Consider the following 20410-nt stretch of genomic DNA (forward strand, 5'->3'; position numbering starts at 1 on the left):
AGAAACCGATGCATGCTGCAGCCAGAGCCATATAGATTGCTCTGGCTGGAGCTAACGTTAGCTGCGAACAGCAGTCAATCCGCGCCCACAACTGAGCCCCTCTGTCTCTGCTGCATAGTTTCTCCACACGATTAGCCGCCAGAAAAGCAGCACCCGACGCCGAAGGGCCAAACCATTCTCAGCAGTCCGGTTTGGCTTTTCGGTGTCGCGCTGGGAGCCGGCGCACAAAAACGGAGCGCTCTGAAAATAGACGCTGGGTGCGTGAGGCTGTGTGTTAGTGTGGGGAGGAGTTTGCAGCTGAGGGGGGGGAGAGGGGGGTGGGGCACGCAGGGCACCACACAACTACACCATGTCACTACATCAGAAAATATTAGCTTCAGAGTCAGTGAATGTGCTTGAAATGCTTCATTTCACAAAAGGCTGAATATCTCAGCTTCTAATTTGAAACGTCTGTTTTTGCTGAAAACAACCTATCTTCTCCGGCTGATAACTAAAGAACGGAAAATGGTATCAATAAACTTTTTTTTGCTGATGATCCAATAGAGTCTCCTCGTTCTTTGTGCGTGTTCGGTGTTTACATAGTAATATCACACAATATTCTGTGGGCCTCGAGAAATCACTGAAAACGCTCTGAAACTCTGGCACTGGGAGCATCCGTTCTCCAAAAGTGGCTGGCACTCAATGAGTTAACAAGGACGCTGAATTGGAACCAGCATCAACCAACATCCACAGAGCAGGAAGTATAGCTGCTTCAGTCAGCATCAACACTGTGTGACACAGCACTTTGGTGCTAACAGGTTTAGCTTTTAAAGACAAGGCAGTTTCACTCACTGCCGCCCCCCCCCAACCCCACCCCTACATCAGAGCACCTAGAAAGCACTAGCACACCTATTTTATAATCATTATCATTGGGTTAAAATGTAGCCGTTAAATGGAGAGTTTTGGGGGCATATCTTACGTCCAGCGCCCAGTGGTCATTAAAAGAAGAAAAAGGAGCTTTTGAGTGCTAGAGACTAGAAAAGATAACACTTGCACTGGGCATAAGATATGGCCCTTAGTCCCTTGACGGTCAAAATGCCGTTTCAGAGCCCTGTCCACCCTGACAAGTATACAATAGAATTCAACAGTGACTATTTTGAATCTTTTGGCAAATGTAAAGATCTGGCAGAAGCTGTAATCAGCCATGTTGGTAGCAGCTTTCAGATAGATAGATAGATAGATAGATAGATAGATAGATAGATAGATAGATAGATAGATAGATGGATAGATGGATAGATAGATAGATAGATAGATAGATAGATAGATAGATAGATAGATAGATAGATAGATATAGACTGACTAGACACTCACTCACTCGCATCCCTCCCCGGAGGGAAATTATTGCGTTACAGCAGCAGTAACATCAATGACAGTAACACAAAATAACTTTACAGTTTGCAATGTGCATTAGCAATGTGACTTTAATAGTGGCTTTATAGGAGGGGAGGGGAGGAGAGAGGGAGAGGGAGGGAGAGGAGGCGTCTCCTCTCTCTGCACGCAGGGCTTATGGTTATTGCGGTGGGCACAAAAGACCTCCTGTAACAGTCTTTACTGCATGGGAGCCTCTGACTGAAAACACTTGTCCAGCCAGTTGGTTGTGTAAGGGGGTGTGTCTCTCCACAACCACCTCCAGGGGCTCCAGAGTGGTCCCCAGCACCGAGCCAGCTCTCTTTATCAGTTTGTTCAGTTTCTTAGAGTCACCGGCTCTGATGCTGCTACCCCAACAGGTGGCTGCAAAGAGGATTGCACTCGCCACAACAGACTGATAAAAGACATGTAACATCTTGCTGCACACATTGAAGGCTCTGAGCTTCCTCAAATTAGAGTCTAGAGAAAGCTGTATGTGTGTAACTCTGTTAGTGTGTTTCTGCTTTGAAGGGTTCAGCTGGTGAATAAATCATCAGAGGGAATAAATAGCTTTGCTCCTATCCTGTCTGTGAGGGTTGAGTGTTAACACGGAGGCCACCCACATGAAGCTAGCATGTTGATTTGAACACGCTAATGGTCCATTCTGTGTTGTACACGTCCTCTATACTGTCACATATTATGATACTGTATACTGTATAATCCTGTGTCCTTTTAGTTTTATTTTCAAATCAGGGTATGAATAATATACCAACATACCGGAAATGTGAAGAAAATAATGATATTCTCCTTAATATCACCACATATGTTTCATAATTGTTTAAAATGCTGATAAATGTAGAATTATGAAAATTTCCAGCTAAACTGAACATTTATGTTTATGTATTTCTGGGATTAATGCATCACTTTGATTTTATATCTGTGACCAACTCAATGAGAGTTTGCATGTCTATTGTTTGAAATAATCACCCCAGTTTTAAATGTTGATTTTTGTCCTGTGATGGCTGTTTGATTTGGAGTTTAGCTGTTGACTTTGATTTTTTCATCATTTTCTGTTTCAGTGTTTGTTGTTTTTCTTACAGTTCCTTTGGACTTATGATTTTGACGTGCATGTCTCCCGTTTCTCCATCATCTCCATGGTTACCAAGGGATGTGAGTGGTCTTTATAGCAACAGAGGGGTCACAGCCGTGTCACCAACTGACTAAAGAGTTAACCTGAAACAACAAACCAACACATGTATTCTATACCGTTATGTTGTTAACATTTATATAATTTTATGGCTATGATAGAGAAATTGAGTTATATTATCTATCCATCTGTATTTTAGCCACTTATACAGGTCAGGGTTGCAGCAGCAACAGAGTATCAAAGCATCCCAAATGTCTATTTCCCCAACAAGCTCATCCTGGGGCATCCTCAGGTGGCATGCTGGGAGATGTGGTCCCTCCAAAGTGTGCAGGGTCTTCCCCTAGAGTCCCTTCCCAGTCACTTGTGCCCGGTGCACCTCCAAAGGCAGGTGCCCATGGGGCATCCTTACAAAGTGGCCAAAACTGGCTCCATTCACTGTTGAGCAACAGTGGCTCGATTTTAAGGTCCTACCGGATCGCTGAAATCCGCACCCCATCATAGAGAGTCATTCTCTATTCCAGACCACTCAGAGGTCGGAATTTCCCAGTAGACATTTCCGATTTCTGACCTCCAAGCGGTCCAGGTGCACAACACTGTTGTGTGTTGTGTGTGTTGTGTGTTGAATGGGACGGGCCTCTTTTTTCAAGGGCCTCCGTTTCCAGGAAAAAACATGGTCTCAGACTTGGAAGCGCTAACCCTCATCCCAAAGCACTCCAGTGGACATCAGAGATCATGGTCCGACTGAATTGGACACTCTCCAGACCTCCGCTGTACCTTGATATCCTGTCCATGAATATTATCAACAGCAGAGGGGAATTGACTTAATTCCAAGAATGCACAGTGCTTAGTACAGGGACTGAATGGCCCACAGCAGCACCTCAAACAGGATACTTTGAGGAGTCATAGTAGTCTAGCAGAATGGGCCCTCAGATTTTGAGTTTTTTTTTAGAAAACTAAAGCCTTTTTTGAGGACTTGCTGCTAGACTATAGGCCTTGTCCAGCATTAGCAAACTGACTCCCATACCCCTCAATTATTTGTGATAGGGTAAAAAGAAGCTGCACTGTTCAGTTCAGTCAATGTGCATTGTTGCTCCTGAAACTGAGGTTCAACAATCGTCTAGTCTCCTTTTCAACACTTGGGCTTTCAGGAGGCTGAGCAGTGTGATTATTTTGGTCCCCTGTTTTAAAGATGGGGACAGGGCACCCTGTCTGCCAATCCCAAAGGACTGTTACTGAAACCAGTACATTGACAGTGAATAGCCGTGTCAATAGCCGACAATGGTCAGAGACTTCCAAATTTCAGAACTGATCTCATCCAACCCTGATTCTTTGCTATCTAGCCAGTGACTTCTGCCAAGGAGATGGTATCTGACACACAGCATCTTCCAGCAATGCTTCCAGAAAAGTCTGTGGGGTCTAGGATCCTCAAAGTGCTCCTTCCACCTTACGACAATGTCCCCAGTCGAGGTCGGCATTTCCTCGCCTCTGCTGAGGACAGTCCATCCAATGACCTGTCTTCCCTTCCTGAGTCACCTAATGGATTTTCAAAATCTCCTATAGTCCGCCCAAAAGACATTCACTATACTACAGCCTCTCCAAACTCCTCCCACACCTGGTTATAATTCTGCGACAGCCTTTCTGACCTGCCGACACCTCTGTGCTGAGTCATTGCTCCTTCATACTTCCTTCATAATACACATCCTTCAGCAGCCCCCTTCACTGCCCGTGTTCACCAGCAGGTTCTTGGGTTGCTGCCACGACGGAACAGGCACCAACCATCTATGCAAGCACCATATCTCCTGCATCACATTGCTAGCTTCCCTAGGAAGCTAAGCAGGTTTGACTGTAGTTGGTCCTTGGATGAGAGATCACATGGTGCTGGAAGTAATGTTGGAGGACCAGCAGGAGTGCTCCTCCCTCTGGGCTCATGAATAATATCCTCATCCCCAATGCCCCAGGGCAGAGACAGGCACTCTGTCCTGTGAGTGAGCACCGTCCTTTGGATGAGACGTAAAAACCAAGGTCCTGACTGTCTGTGGTGATTAAAGATCCTATCAGCACTCATTGCAGGATTAGGGGTTTAAGCCCCGGTGTCCTGGGGGGTCTCGCCCCGGTGCCCTGGGGGGTCTCGCCCCGGTGCCCTGGGGGGTCTCGCCCCGGTGCCCTGGCTAAATTCCCACACAGGTCATCCTCTTATCATGGCCACCTAATCATCCCTCAGTATTTGCCTCTTCCAGTCCTCTACTCTCCACTGAGATAATTGATGTGTGGTGAGTGTTTCGGTGCTAACTGGCTCCCTCCCACGCATCACCCAGGTGGGTACTACACATCAGTGGTGGATGAGTCCCCCACTCCCCCGATACTGTATGTGAAGCACTTTGAGTACTTAGAAAAGCGCTGTGTAATCAATTATCTTCTGGGCGCAGCTGCCTCTGCGACAGAGCCTTTGAACTGGGTCATTCCAACTCCACAGCCCCCACCTTTGCCAGGAAACATGAAAAGCTCATCGTGAGAGTTAAATAATTCCAGTCTTTCACCGGCAAACCCTCACTATTCATTTTGGTTTGCCAGGCCTGTTGACAGTTAACAGCTTAACCCCTATTTCTAAAGGAAGTATCTCGACCATTTGGCCTCAGCCATTATATAATAATAACAACTACAAAGTCAATCAACAACCTATATGGCCCCAAGATGCACTAGTACACTTATAAACCTCCCGCTGTTTGATCATGGTGTTTGGTATAGTCAAATACAAACAGTGATTTTTAGGTCCTGGACTGTATTCTATCAGGTAATATTGTTATAGACGGTTATTCTATGGTTGTTATAGACAGTCCATGTCTATATCCATAGACAGAAGTCCACGAACACACTGGCCAGTTTCAGAGGCTGTTTAGATGCGATGTGACCCTCTGCTGATGCTTCTGTTTGTCTCATTATTATTTGGTTATTTTGGTCATAATTTGCTCTGTTTACGTCAAAAGCATGAATCCCCCATCAAGTTAAAAGGACTTAGCATCTACATGGGCTGTGACTGCACCTTCTACAATACACAGCACAGGATTTATATAGATTTACTTTGGCAATAAGGCAAATCATAGGCTGAAATTGATCTGTGATACAATTATGTTTTCATTCAGTTGAATGACAAATGACTACAGCAGTATACAAATATTTTAGATTATTTTATTTGAAAACCCTGTTACACAAATATTGTGTATATACGTTTGAAATGCTTTTTTGTGAACAGTGTAAATTATACAGAGTTGTATAATTGTGTTCTACTTTTTGTTGCACCAGCACTGTGTAATGTAGAACTAGAACCTGTAATAATGAGTTATTTATATTTGGGCACATTGTTGAATCGGCTACCGACTAACTGATCTTTTCTTGTGTTCAGCCGAGAACTGTGGCTGGTTTCAGAGGGACGGTCCGCTACGCCTCGGTCAATGCTCATAAAAACAAGGTCAGTCTCTCTGGTGTTTGATCAAACCAACAATAATGTCATGAGTTACACATCAAGTTACACGCTATCTGTTTTCAGCAAGTTTTGGTTGTTCAGTGATAAGACTAATATCAAGATTAATTTGAATAGCCATAATGAGTACTCATATTACAAATGAGTAATTAGTCTTTGTGCAGCATGCAGTGCAGCGATCACAGCAATAGCAGAAGATGAAGCAAACAGAAAACAATCTCAAATTATAAACTATCCTATAATCAAATTGCCTAGGTGGACGGGTCAGTCGGTTGGTCGACTTGTCTGTTTATCGTGATCAACCCCCCCACACACACACACACCCGCAACACACACACACATAGCGCCACTTACTGGCAACACAAAAAGCGGTTTATCTCGAGAACTGTTCGTCGGATTGAGTGATTTAGTGTCCGTGGGATAATACACATGTACAATGTCCATGTAAATGTCCATGTAAGATGTCAAGTTGTCAAGTACCATTGGAATCAGTGGATTCTCAGCTTTCATTTGACATCTTTTGACAGCAAATAAAATAGAGAAAATCCAACCATTACCATGACCACCGTAGCAGTACTTTTGCGGCAAAAGGGTATTTCCCAACGGGAAACATCTGTAGGTGAAGTCTGTTTTCAGTCACAGAGGTTTTCTGCTTCAGTGTTGAGTCAGCCAGATGGAAAACACTGCTAGACTTTACATGTCAGATAATCAGTACAAGAACCGGTAATCAGTGTAATAACATTAATAACCAGAAGGGCAAACCTCTGCCAAGGGCCCTTGTTTGTGAGTCGGATCCGCTCCAAAATGTAATGGCTTCTTCGTCGGCCCATGTTACACCCTTCCACCAAGATTCATGAAAATCGGACCAGTAGTCTTTCCGTAATCCTGCAAAAAAACAAAGAAACGGCACAGAATACATAACCTCCTTTGTGGAGGTAATTATCCTAATAATCAGTAAACTAATGTTCCGTTTGTCTTCCGTTCTTCCAGGAAATGGGTCGTCATGACGACCTGTGGTCGTTGTTTTACATGTTGGTGGAGTTCGCCGTTGGACAGTTGCCATGGCGAAAGATCAAAGATAAGGTAGATAAGTAACTCTTATTATCATTTAATAACCAGTAACTCTATGTTATTATCATTTAATAACCAGTAAAAAATGCCCAAAGACCCAAAATGCCAGCGCAAACTGGATTTGGGCGGTCTTAAGTACCAGAATTATTCACAGGTGTGACCAGGCAATGCCTGGGCGTTACATCAATAAAAAACAATCGGATTCCCATCTCGCAATCGCTGTTTGCGCGAGGCATGCAATATGCTGTAACTCTCTCCATGCGTAATAGAGTGCACTCACTCATGCCGGGGACAGAGAGAGATGGAGAGAGCTTGTTGACAGATCGTCTGTGATGCCAACGACCCTCCGGGTTATGGGATAGGTGAAGGTAAATAGCCTATGTCCATTGTCCAACAAGTTTTCTCAATTAATTTCCTTCTTTGCGATGTGATAAAAGTTTCTCAGTGAGTTATAGTTGATTGCCTCACTGTATGATCTGCTAATCTCCAATTTTAGCAGCAGAATTTGATGTCCTGGCGTGGCAAGGCTGTGCGTAATGACATATCCAAAAGGATTTTTACTCTACACTGCGCTGCACAGCACGGAGATTATGATGCGCTCAAGCGCAACAGGGTATTTAGCGCGTGAGAGGTGCTTTTAAAAGCTCTTAGCGCAAAGTAATTGTGCGCTGCTGATGATAGGATAATGCCATCTATCCCCACATTTTGCGCTGAAACGCCTAGTTTGGCATGTGGCACGCCTATGTCCAGTACAATTATAACAGGCATGCGCTTGTCCACGCCCCCAATTTGCATTGCACCGGCGGTAAACAAGCACAAATGCTAAATTACTGCTTTTGCGAAGATAGGCCCCTAACTGTTTTTCTTTTGTTCTTTTCTGTTCATTATGGTGTAGGGTATCTGTGCAATATCTAACATTACACTTTATTGGGCATTTGTGTGATAACATCACGGTCTCAGTGGGAGGAATGTACAATATGTTTTGTAGGGCATCTGTGCAATATCTGACTTATCATGTTTTATCATCATACCCATCTCTCGGGGGGAGGGGCACTATTTTTTGTACAGGGCATGTGTGCAATATTTGGTAATATTCTTGGTGTGTATACTTTTGGTGTATTGGGATATCGGTATTGAATATTTCTGATTGATTGATTGATTGATTGTTTTTTATTTTTGTGTCATGCACCTTATGCACGGTGCCCAACCCTCATGGGCTTACAAGACACACAAAATACACAATACACAATACAACATAAACCAGCATTATAGTGGTATAACTAAATCACATGTCAACATATTCCTGAAACAACAAAACGTTAAAAAAGTTACGGTTGCGGAGATACGTCCACCATGCCTGCAGGACTACAGGAGAGAGATAGAGGACAGCGGGGGGTTGGGGGTTTCAAGTCACTGACCAAACACTCTATTTCAGTGATTGCTGTCAGAATATGGAGCCATTTAACACTTATTCTAACACAAAAACATCGCTGAATGTACCTTTAATCTTTGTATGAATCAGTCTTAATTGAGATGAAGAATGCTGAGTGTCTTTGCTGTTGGTTGTTGGTTGCAGGAACAAGTTGGTCAGATTAAAGAGCGTTATGACCATCGTATGCTGCTCAAACACATGCCTTCAGAGTTCCACGTCTTCCTGGACCACGTCCTGGCCCTGGACTACTACACCAAACCAGACTACCAGGTACCACCTCCACATCTGGCTTCCACAGCTGTCAAAACCATTGACTGTATATAATGGACACCATGTCAGCTCCCAGAAAGTGAAGCCAAAACATCTCGATCGCCCCCTGGTGGCTGGTTGCAGTATAGGTCATAAATCCCACCACTTCCATGCAGCGGACGGGACATGAGCCAAACTAAACAATCAAAGTACACGTCAATACCCCCCCCCCCCCCGCCCCACTGGCATTTCACATCGTTCTTATCACGCTGATGTATGTTCAAGTGCTCGTTTTTCTGATAAGTTTGTTTTTAAATCACTATTTGAGGATGTACCTTTGTGCTGATTGACACCGGTGACAGCCAATCTCAAACCTCTGGCTGAGGGGGCTCAGCCCGACTCTACTGCGCAAACTCCCATCCAAAATGATGGCAAATATTTTGGCTTAATTTTTGCATAGTGGTAGGAAGTAAGTGGAGCTGCGTCGTCCATATATTATTATGTCAATGGTCAGTAAAAGTTGTTACATTGTTTTTCTTTGTTCTTTATGCCTCTGCTGGCGACAGCCATGGCCGGAGGCATTGTCCATCTGTACTTACCATTCTCGTTAACGCAATATCTCAGGAAGGAACGCTTTGATGAAATGTCATTACATCTGGGACTCAAGGATCAACTAATTACAATTTGGTGACCAAAGGTCAAGGTCACTGTCACCTCACAAAGACGTTTTTGGCCATATCCCAATAAGTCATGTGCTAATTATGACAAAATTTCACTCAAAAGTCTAATAGGATAAAATGATGAAGTGATGACATTTTATATCCAAAAGTTCAAAGGTCAACTTCACTGTGACATCATAATGTTTTGCTTCGGAAAACGATCTTGGATCATTCTACAAAAATAGTGGAAGTGCTGTCACTTACTAGCCTGGTAAACCAGCCGGTCACATGAACTCACATTTAATTTCGTTCTACAGGCCGTCTGGCCTAAAGCTTTCACCCAGTGTTTGCAGGGGGCAGAAGTTGGGCGGGTGTACTTGCCTTGACAGACAACTCCTTCCAATAGTCCCTCTCTGCAGAGCCGGAGAGCCCAGCCAGCAGTTCTCTCCACCTCACTAATACCAGCCATGCCGCACTGATACATGCCAGCCTAGTTATTCATGACAGCACCACCTAGCGAATATGCGCTTGCTGACCTTTCTAACCCAAATTAAAACATGAATTAACGTGACGCCTTGAGGTTGGTTGTTACGTTAATGGTTAGGCAAGTGAAACAACTTGGTTAGGGTTTGCTCATTAAAAAAAACATCCATGTTAAACATGCTTTAATGTGGCTTACGGACCGATATTTATTTTGTATTTTTTTTTTTACCTTTATTTATACAGGGGGAGTCTCACTGAGAGTAGTCTCTCCCCAGACTCAAATATTATGTCGAATTGCTGCGCTCTGCATACTACATAAATGAGTCTTTGCCACTTCAAAGCCACTTCTGGGGTTTGAGGGCGGGTCTAGGGGGGTTGAAACTGAATGAGTGACAGGTCGTAGCACCAATGAGAGAGTGGTTCGAAAAATGGGCTGGGCCTCCCCTGTCGTCTGATCGCAAAGTCGTTACTGATTGGGGAAGACTGAATCCACCACTGGCCAATCACTGGCCAAGTGAACGGTTCGCTTCCGACCCCAGCTGGCTGAGGGAAAGTGTCCCAGACCCAGAGAAAGATCTGCAGCATGCAACGTAGTGTATCAGCGCAAGAACTCCCATGGGTCTGGTGTTGAGACTACACTGAGAGCAATGCTTTCTTTTTCAGGAGTGCCCTGTTCACATTCACACACACACATTCACACCTGGAAGCTGACCAGTACAACCACAGTCTGATCTGCTGGCCACTGATCAGCTCCATTGGAGCAGTTGGGGTTAAAGGCCTTGCTCAAGGGCACCTCGGTGGTGGTAATGATGGAGTGACAAGCACTGCCTTTTCACTTTCCCCAGCCAGCTTTATCCTGCCGGTCCCGGGGATTGAACCGATGACCTTCCGGTCACAAGCTTGCTTCTCTAACCGTTGGGCCACCACTGCCTCTGCTATGTCTTGCTAGCCTCTGGCATTTAGCTAATGTTAGCTTCTCCCAGGCTAACATGCTATTGCTAACAGTTCGTTTTGCTCAATTTCCTAAGCTAACTTAACAGATGGATATTTGCAGTGTAAGGCTCTCGTGGTTACCGACTCACACTTCGACTAGAAACCAGAATTGGTTTAAGGTTAAACAAATAAAACTTGATTAACATTCTTCACGTTCTGACTATGAGTAACGTTAACGCTAGTACTCAAGACAGTCCATCTTGGTTCGTCTGTGCTGTGCTCTCCTGTGTGCAAATTATTTATTATATCCTTTGTCATTCAATTCACTCGGCGGTGCTGTCGCAAATAACTAGGCTGGCATGTATCAGTGCGGCACGGCTGGTATCAGTGAGGCAGATAGAACTGCTGGCTGGGCTCTCCGGCTCTGCAGAGAGGGGCTACTCACTCCTTCAGCCAATCACCGTTGGATCCAGTCAAATCCAAATCCAGTCTGGACAAGGGCGAAAACATATTTTCCGGCGAGAAACGTTGGGCTTGTCCCACAACCCAGGTTTTACGAGTGAGAACGAGGTTGAACCAACCAACCTCGCAGCAAGGAAGCACCTCGTGTGACCCTGAGACCCAAGGCTGGCAACGGAGCACATGGCCTCAGCCCATGGCAACCGTAGGCATGAGTGACTAAGGAACTACCGCCTGGCGGCTGACAACACAGCGTGCGCAAAGGGCGCACTGGCCTCATCAAGGCTATAGAACCTAACAAAGGTGTGGTGGGTAGACCATGAGGCAGCCGCACACATGTCTTCCACTGACACACCACGCAACAATGCCCAGGATGTCGTGACTCGCGTAGAATGGGCCTTAATACCCTCCAGGGGAGCCTTCCCCATGGCAGAGTAGGCCAAAGCAATGGCCTCCACTATCCAGTGCGACAAGCTTGGACTTGGACCTTGGACAGTGCCCCACCCAGGGCCCGCGGCCCAAAGCAAACCTGTAGCTGGTTACAGGTGCGCAGCGTGCATCTCCTGCCCACGTAGGCCAGGATCGCATGCACCGGGCAAAGCGTGTTTAAGTGTCGCTCCTCCTCCGAGCTGAAAGGAGGGGGACAAAAGGCAGCCAGGTCCACGACCATAGATCTGAAGCTGGCGTTGATATTCTTAGGCTGGTAGGCGGGGTTGGGCCGAAGTGTAACCCTCCGCTCGTCATCAGTAAATACCAAGCAAGACTGCTGGACCGACAGGGCAATCAAGTCGCCAACCCTCTTGCCTGAAGACAAGGCTAACAGCAGCACAGTCTTCAATGACAGGAACTTTAGGTCCACAGCTTCCAAGGGCTCGAACGGGGGACCCGAGAGATCCTCCAACACCATGACCAAGTCCCATTTAGGGAAGACATTACGCACCCGTGGTCGCAGTCTGCGCGCCCCTTTCATAAACCGGGAGACCAGGAGCAAGCTCCCCGCCGGTTTTCCTTCGATCTCCATGTGACAGGCCGATATGGCAGCCACTTAAAGAGCATGGTGCAGGTTGGAGACCACATTGCATTAATATGTGGAAGGGGTATATAGCAATGGGATTTGTGTAAAAAAAAAAAATCAATCACACATAGCTGCGTTTAGACTAGTTTTTGTAACCACCACTGGTCAATTTCATGGAACTACCACTTGTGATGTCACAGGGATGCAAACTAGTCACCTTTAGGTGACAGTCACATTTTTCAGCCCACAATATGAGGATTTCTGAGTGGTGTTATGTCTGCCCTGGTATCTGTCACCTTTTTTCACTCTCCATGACTTTGCATCCCTGTGTCAGCCCCAGCAGAACATTCTCCTCTTGTGGTGTCACTCCTGTTGTTATGTCACACACCCATTTATGAAATGCCACCTTTTCCTCCATAATTATACTCTGGGGGCCTGTGGGGGGAGAAATCTTTGTCTTTTTGGAGTATTTTCACTGTAATCATGAGCCCAAAATGTAAATTCTGATTTGTTGTTTAACCTGCACCATGCTCTTTAAAGGACTGAGGGGACTGGCCCGCAGCATACAGGCTCTGCAGGAAACAGAGGATGGGCTGAACACCACAACACACTGGATCCTCGTTACGATCCACGTACCAGTGGGAGAAAACTCGCCACTTGTAAGCGTACTGAGAGCGCGCGGACATGGCCCTATAGCGCTCTGAATGGTATGCACCACGCTCATGAGTAACCCCTGAGCTAACAGGCGCTCCCATTCAGGGACCAGGCCGCCAACTTCGATCTGGAAGGGGCGGGGTGGAGTATCTCACCTTTTGCTTGCGACAGGAGGTCCTTCCGGCACGGCAGCGGCCACGGCGGCCCTACCTTCCGCAAACCAGATCTGCTGCGATCTGTTACAGTTTTGGGCTCTGAACATTTTCAGAAAGGAGCCATGTGGCCAATGCCTTATTGTTAGAAATTTTTATTTAATGGATAGCCCCTTGAGATGCACCATCTCGTTTTCAAGGGGGTCCAACACAAAAACAGAACAATGCAACATGAACAAACATACAACACACAGCACACGGAGGCTCCATTCACCGACCCACCCACACATTCCCGTAACCCACAACAACCTACAGAAAAAGTAAGAAGTTGATAGAGCGAGATAGTATTATGCATATTATACACATATATATACAATACACACATACTGTACTATATATATTATATTATATATTTCTATATATACCATATCATATTATATTATATATATCCGTATATATCCACGCACATACACATATACCGTATGTACATATTTACACATGCATGTATATACATATATACTATACACACATACATACCATAGATATTATACAAACATTGCACAATGCACTAACGATTCAAACAACAGAGTGACCAAACAAGCAGTAATAAGGGGCAAGAAGACAATACCATTAAAAGCAGCAGCATGGTGTTTTGAGGAATGGTACTAGTGAGTTTTTGAAGAGGTGAAATGAGTTGATTGTTCTAAGGGTAATGGGCAGGTTGTTCCAATCAGAAGGAGCTTTGAATTTAAATGCACGTCTGCCAATTTCTTATGGTGGTCATGGCAGCCATTTTACTTTCTGCCCTAACCGAATTATGCATTTTGCAACATATCTCCTGAACCACACATGATAATAACACAGAAAAGGTGATGTCTACTCCTATGTTTTGATGGTCAAGGATTACAATGAAACTATATATATCATCATAAACTATTCAGGTAAATCGTTAATGGTGAATTCAATGACACAGAGTACCTGTGACCTGTTGCTGCTGCAGCCGGAGTGCACGCAGTCCAGGAAGACTCCGCGGTGGCGGTCTGGCTCTCCGCCGGAGGGCGGCTCACACCTTGGCTGGGGGCCCTTGCCCGATGGCGCGCCGCTGGGGACTGGGCGGACCCCGAAGTGCAGCCCCAAGTCCGATCCGGTCCGGCTGGCGGACGCCATGGAGCCCGCTGCCTACAGCCACCGAGTCCTGCCGCTGCCTCTCCAACTGCTGGGCCATGTTCGGAAGAGGCCTCTGGAGTGGCGGCACCCTGCAGGTCTGCTAGCAGGGGTAGCCCTGGAGGATGGCCAAATTTTTGGCCATCGCTGCCACCTGGCCGGACGCCAGATACGACTGCTCGACTAGCTTGGCTGTTGTCTGGCAGGTCCTGGAGGGAAGCTGAGGCCTGGTGGAGGAAGGTGACAAGTGGGCCACCACCGTATCCTCCATGGCCGCGTAGCCCAGGTCGGGCTCGCCATCCAACACCGACCACATGGCGAACCCCTGGGAAGGGGCCCTGGCCTCTTGTGGGCGTCCCCAGGACGTGCGTATGGTGTCCCGTACGTCCGGACACAGCGTGTGACGCATGTGACGTTGAGGCTGCCCGGAGGGGGGCTGGAAAACTCACTCACGCAACAGGGACCTCGGTGGGGAGGGGCCTCGGCCCAGGCAATGCCCAACTTCTCCATGGCCCTCGCCATTACCTCTCTGAACTGCCTCTGGTAAGGCTCAACAGCAGAGGCGTGGGCCTCGTCCTCGGCCGAAGCGGGCTCTGGGGCTCCCACGTGCCCTCGTGGTCCTCCTCATTACTCAGTTGGACCTGTACGACGAGGTCCTCGCGATCATAGATATGATCTTGGTGATCTATGATCACGGGGCGGAGCGGGTGGCCGCGTCATATGCCAGATACCAATGACGCCTTCAGGCGCAATGGATGGATTTATAGGGGTCAAGTTTGAGAAAATAGACATTGTCCAGTTGGTGCGTTGCAGGGAGCAGCTTGGCATAGTGTGAGATTCCGAAGTTCGAAACAAAGTAAAACACCGCTGTTGCATACTTCTGTACTTTCTTAATTGTTGTTATTGAGTCTATTTCTGCAATAACTGCACTTTATGGCTGTTTAAACTCGACAAACGTTGACGTTACTGCTCGAGGCGGACAGGCATGGAGGCAGCCATTACTGTTCCTGATTGGTCGGTTACGATGTCAACTACGAGGCAGGTCGCTGATTTTGGTTAAAGCGCTTTGCAATTTCTGCAAACACCCTCCCAGGGCTTGAGGCCAGACGGTCTGGTAATTAACACATTGAGTGCCAGCGACGCCATATGGCGTCATTAGAAATTTACCGTAGAGTGCCAGCGACGCCAAATGGCGTCAATAACTCGAAATTGTTTTTTTGACGGGGGGGTGTCCATCTCAGCTTCTTACATCGCCTCTTACAATATCAGAGGTATTGAATGTGTCTAACCTATTTTACAGAACCCTTAGGTGGCGACAGCGCTCTCCAGATGAGAGAACGTGGAGTGAAACACACAGAAGAAGTCATTGGGGAAAAGGAAATCGCATCGCATCCGTCCATATGCAGCGGCTTCATTGAAGTTTAGCTGTGCCCCTGCAGCAGCCAATCTGCTATCACAATTGAGCACCTCGGTGTCCGCTGCAACAGCCTCCGTGTCCGCTGCAACACCCATTCGCATGATCAGCCGTGGATTTGTTATTATTCTCAACTGGAAGCATGAGAGCTGGTACACGCGGCTGTAAAAAAGCTGGATCTAGCGGACTTTTTCAGTGCTGAGCACAGGCAGAGCAAACAGCAGAGCTGAGCAGAGCAGAGAGACACTCCTCCCACAACGGGGGGGAGGAGGAGGGGGGGAGGTGGGGCACGCAGAGCAGCACACAGCACTGACCCAGACAGACCCAGACAGCAGGACAGGGTTGGCAAACGCAAGCCAGAATATCCGATGCCCACCAGCAGCAAAAGATCAGCAAGAAGCTGCAACCAGCAGCGCACGCAGGGACCAGCGCTGCTGGTTTCAGCTAAAAATATTATTCTTCCAAACAAAATTCCCTTGCCTTCACTGTTTTATTGAAGGAAATTATTTTTGAGGTGTGACTACATCAGAAAATTAGCTTCAGAGTCAGTGATGTGCTTGAAATGTTTAATTTCACAAAAGGCTCATTATCTCAGCTCGTAGAAAAAAAGGTCTGTTTTTCGTTCAATCAAGCTATCTTCTCCGGCTCATAACTAAAGAACGGAAAATGGGATCAATAAACTTTTTTTGCAGGTGATAGAAGAGAGTCTCATCGTTATTTGTGCGTGTTCAGTGTTTACATAGTAATTATTAAAGAAATTATATGACTGTTTTAAAATGCATTGCGGCCTATGTGGCACAGCAAGCAACCTTTTGCCCAAGGGCCGTGGCACTCAAAGTGTTAACGAAAATGATTTAATCATTCAACTAAATTAAATGTGAGTTCACGTGACCGGCTGGTTTACCAGGCTAGTCACTTACTTTTGCAGACACCAAAATTCTTTAAGTTGACCTAATAATCATATACTGATGTGTGTATTTCTATAACTAGGCATCTCACACGCTCGATTCCTAGGCTTGCTGGCCCTGCAGCTCGCATACGCAGCTCGGCCGCTGGCGGTCTCGCCCGCCCTGCAGCTCGCCCACTGTGCGGGCTCACATGCTCTTGTGGCATCACTAATGATGTCACAAACTGATGATGTCACAACTTCGCATCACTGATGACAGCACAATTGCTCTTATGATATCACTGATGATGTCACAATGCCTATGACATCATCAGTAATGTCACAATGCACATTGCTCAAGTGACATCACAGATGACACTCCCGGGACAAAATGTAAACAAACAGAGAACATTTCTCACATGCTCCCTTTTATAATAACATATTTATATATTGATGTCATTCTTCTTTTTTTAATGTTTTTTTTCTGATTTCCCCCCTATTTTCTCCCCAATTGTACTTTGGCCAATTTTCCCCCCTGCTGCCCCGGTCGCTGCTCCACCCTCTGCCGATCTGGGGAGAGCCGAGACTAGCACCATGCTTCCTCCAACACATGCGCAGTAGCCAGCCGATTATTTTCACCCGACAGCGGGAGCTTCACCGGTAGGACGTAGCACGTGGGAGGATCACGCTATTCCCACCAGTTCCCTTCCCCCCCGAACAGGTGCCCCGAGGCCGAGTGCCACCAGAGGAGGCGCTAGTGCAGCAACCAGGACAAATACCCTCAATCCGGCTTCCCTCCCATAGACACCAGCCAATCATGCCTGTATGGACGCCCGACCAAGCCGGAGGTAACACGAGGATGCGAACCTGCGCCCCTCGCGTTGGTAGGCAGGGAATCTACCGGTACACGACCCGGACACCTAGTCTGGGTAAACCCAGCATCCATGTGACCTCCATTTACTATCAGTCACGTTACAGGCATAGTCTGTGACGTCACGTTGAAAGCTGGGTTCAACCAGGCTACTGGACGCCAATATTGATGTAATTCTATGCTGATATATTGATATAATTCTATTGTTAGGAACACGGTTTTCTAATTATGGCTTCTGTTCAGAACTTTGTGCCACCTTCTTCTCCCGCCCAGGGACTACAGATGCAAATGAGCTACTAGCTATTTCTGGTGCAATATATTTATTTATTGTGCATTGTCCCTGTCAAATAAACAATCAAGTTAAAGATTAATTCTATTGATTTGGACCCCAAGATATTGTATGAGTCCACCCTCTTCACTTCCTCTCCCTTGATGACAACCAGGCCAGGGGGTGTGGCCTCCTGCTCCTCTGGTAGCTCATTGGTTTACCTGATATTGAGCTTCAGGTGATTGTTGTTGCACCATGTGACAAAGCTCTCAAAATCTCCCTTTTTTTTCTTTTAATTACCACTGGGTCAGTACATCAAAGGACGCGCTTCTACGACCCCGTGGTAATTAAAAAACAAAAGGAAAGATCAAAGATCATGCTTGTTCTTGGACTTGCACTGGGGCGTAAGAGATGGCCCCATGTTTCTTACTGGAAATGATCCACTGGAATCACACATGTCAATCTAGTGATAACTACCTTTTCACCTGAGGAATCTGGGTAGTGTAGAGGTAAAAGCACTCGCCTACCACCATAGTGTGATCCTCCTCCCACGTGCTACGTCCTGCCGGTGAAACACTGTGAGGTGAAAAGAAGCGCCTGGTGACTGCACATGTATCAGAGGAAGCATGTGCTAGTCTCAGTGTTGGGGAAGCTACTTTAGCTTAGGAACCTACCAACTACTTCACAATGGAAGTAGTTGAAACTACAGCAAAGCTACCCTGGGAGAAATGTAGTTTAGGAAACTACAAGCTACGCAGAAAAAGTAGTTCAAACTACAATTTGTAAAAAAAAAAAAAAAAATTATATATGAAATAAAATATAATACCCTACAAAAAAGTACAATGCCAGCAAAAATATGCTTCTCAATTGAGTTTATTGCAATAGTTGACACCCAATACATTCAATGTTATATTTTTGTTGTTCTGTGCTGTTCAAATCTGGGTTCTTCTGGGTTGTTTTATCAGACAAATCAACAGTAAAGACTTGACTATGATTGGTTAAGGTTTGGGTAAAAATATCAGGGCAAGCCAATCAGAGGCAGCATAGTAGGCTGTGGCTGTGTCGTCAAGAAGTACAGTAACGTTAGTGGGATCCTGGCTGCCTTCACGCTTTATGCTGCCTTCAAAGCAATCAGGATGAAAGAAAAAGAAGCCGAAAATTGTAGTTTGTAGTTTGAGTAGTTAAACTACAAAAAAATGACCAAAAAGTAGTTTAAGTACTTGACTCACTACGCAAATATGAATGTAGTTGAACTACCAGCAAGCTACTGCAAAATGTAGTTAAACTACATAGTTCAACTACATGTAGTTCACTACTCCCCAACACTGGCTAGTCTACAGTGTAGTGCTTCATGTCCTCTGCTGATCTGGGGAGAGGTGTAGACTCTACACCTCTCCCCAGATCAGCAGAGGACATGAAGCAATGACCAGGGCAGCCAGGGAAATTGGCCAAGTACAAATTGGGGAGAACATTTTAGAAAAAGCCGGGGAAAAAACTTGATAAAACCAAATAAACAAACAAAAAAATAAATGTCTTCAAACAATACCGATACCTTTCATTTAATTCCTTCAAAGGCTAAAGTACATGGATGTAAACTGCAACTTGACTTATTTCTCTTTTGTGTATGTCTTGTTTGTATGTATAGGCTACTGTACTACTATGGTAGTGTTCAATGTGTCTCTGCTTCAGTGTTACCAGACTAAAGCCTAATTTATACTTATTAGAAAGTGTCGCTCAGCACATGGTCGCTGACAATACAAAAAGTGTTGCTCATGTTGCTGCATTTATGCTTCTCTCCTCGGCTCAACAGTCACGTGACACTTGAATGCTATAGACAGAGAACTAGTGCAGACAGCCAAGAGAGGGAATGCTCAGTGAAAGCATGTCGGAGGCAAGATGTAACGTACTTGGCTGCAGCCGCATATAATGATAGACAACCACACAACTCACCTCCTCTCTCTCTGGGAAGTTGGTCACGGTGTTCTTTGTGATTTTTACAAAGTCATACATCAAGGACATGCTGATAAAAATAGCGGGGACACGTTCGTTCATTAATTTCATTTCAGCGAAAACCAAAACAAGGAAGTCAAGTGTGCCGTCTAGCCAATCACACTTGCGCGACACTATGTGACGTAGTCAGCGACACTAGAAATTTCACTAGGTAGCAGACACTGCTCGCCGACACTTGAAAGTGTCGACTCAAGTCCTCATTTCTGTCGGCGACGGTTTCAAAAGTGTTGACAGACAAAGCATAAATTGGGCTTAATTCCTGACATTTGTTGGACTTGATGATTCATTTTTTCTCTCTTTCTCCCATCCATCCCAGCTGCTGATGTCAGTGTTTGAGAACAGCATGAAAGAGCGGATCATCACCGAAAACGAGCCATTTGATTGGGAGAAGGGTGGAAGTGATGTCACGCTGTCGACAAGTGCCTCCACCCAACCACAGCACAACACCCGACCCACTGCTGCCATGGTGGGGTAAGAATACAGCGCATACCAGAAGACCTGCTTACAGCTCTAAAATCCAAATTCACATCTGCTGCACCTTAAGTCTGCCGTTACTCAAAGCAGATCATGTACACAAGATGGAAGATGGCCAAGTTTGGTTAAAGACATTGGGCCCTATCTTGGTACAGGCCTTAGGCCCAAAAACTGGCGTTAACACATTGAGTGCCACAGCGCTTCA

At 46.0% G+C, this 20410-nt stretch overlaps 1 protein-coding gene across 1 annotated transcript in view; it reads left to right on the top strand.

Annotated features, from left to right (window-relative positions):
* ttbk1a (tau tubulin kinase 1a) overlaps window positions 1-20410 on the top strand; it is a gene marked incomplete at its 3' end in the record, with an annotated part of 108313 nt that overhangs the window by 43729 nt on the left and 44174 nt on the right. Inside the window, exons 7-10 of the mRNA XM_083634949.1 lie at window positions 5934-5999; window positions 7002-7094; window positions 8659-8784; window positions 20048-20202. Coding sequence (XP_083491075.1) covers window positions 5934-5999; window positions 7002-7094; window positions 8659-8784; window positions 20048-20202 — 440 coding nt within the window. The remainder of the gene's footprint in view (window positions 1-5933; window positions 6000-7001; window positions 7095-8658; window positions 8785-20047; window positions 20203-20410) is intronic.

This window comes from Poromitra crassiceps, assembly GCF_964638095.1.
Source record: "Poromitra crassiceps genome assembly, chromosome: 4".
Taxonomy (NCBI): domain Eukaryota; kingdom Metazoa; phylum Chordata; class Actinopteri; order Beryciformes; family Melamphaidae; genus Poromitra; species Poromitra crassiceps.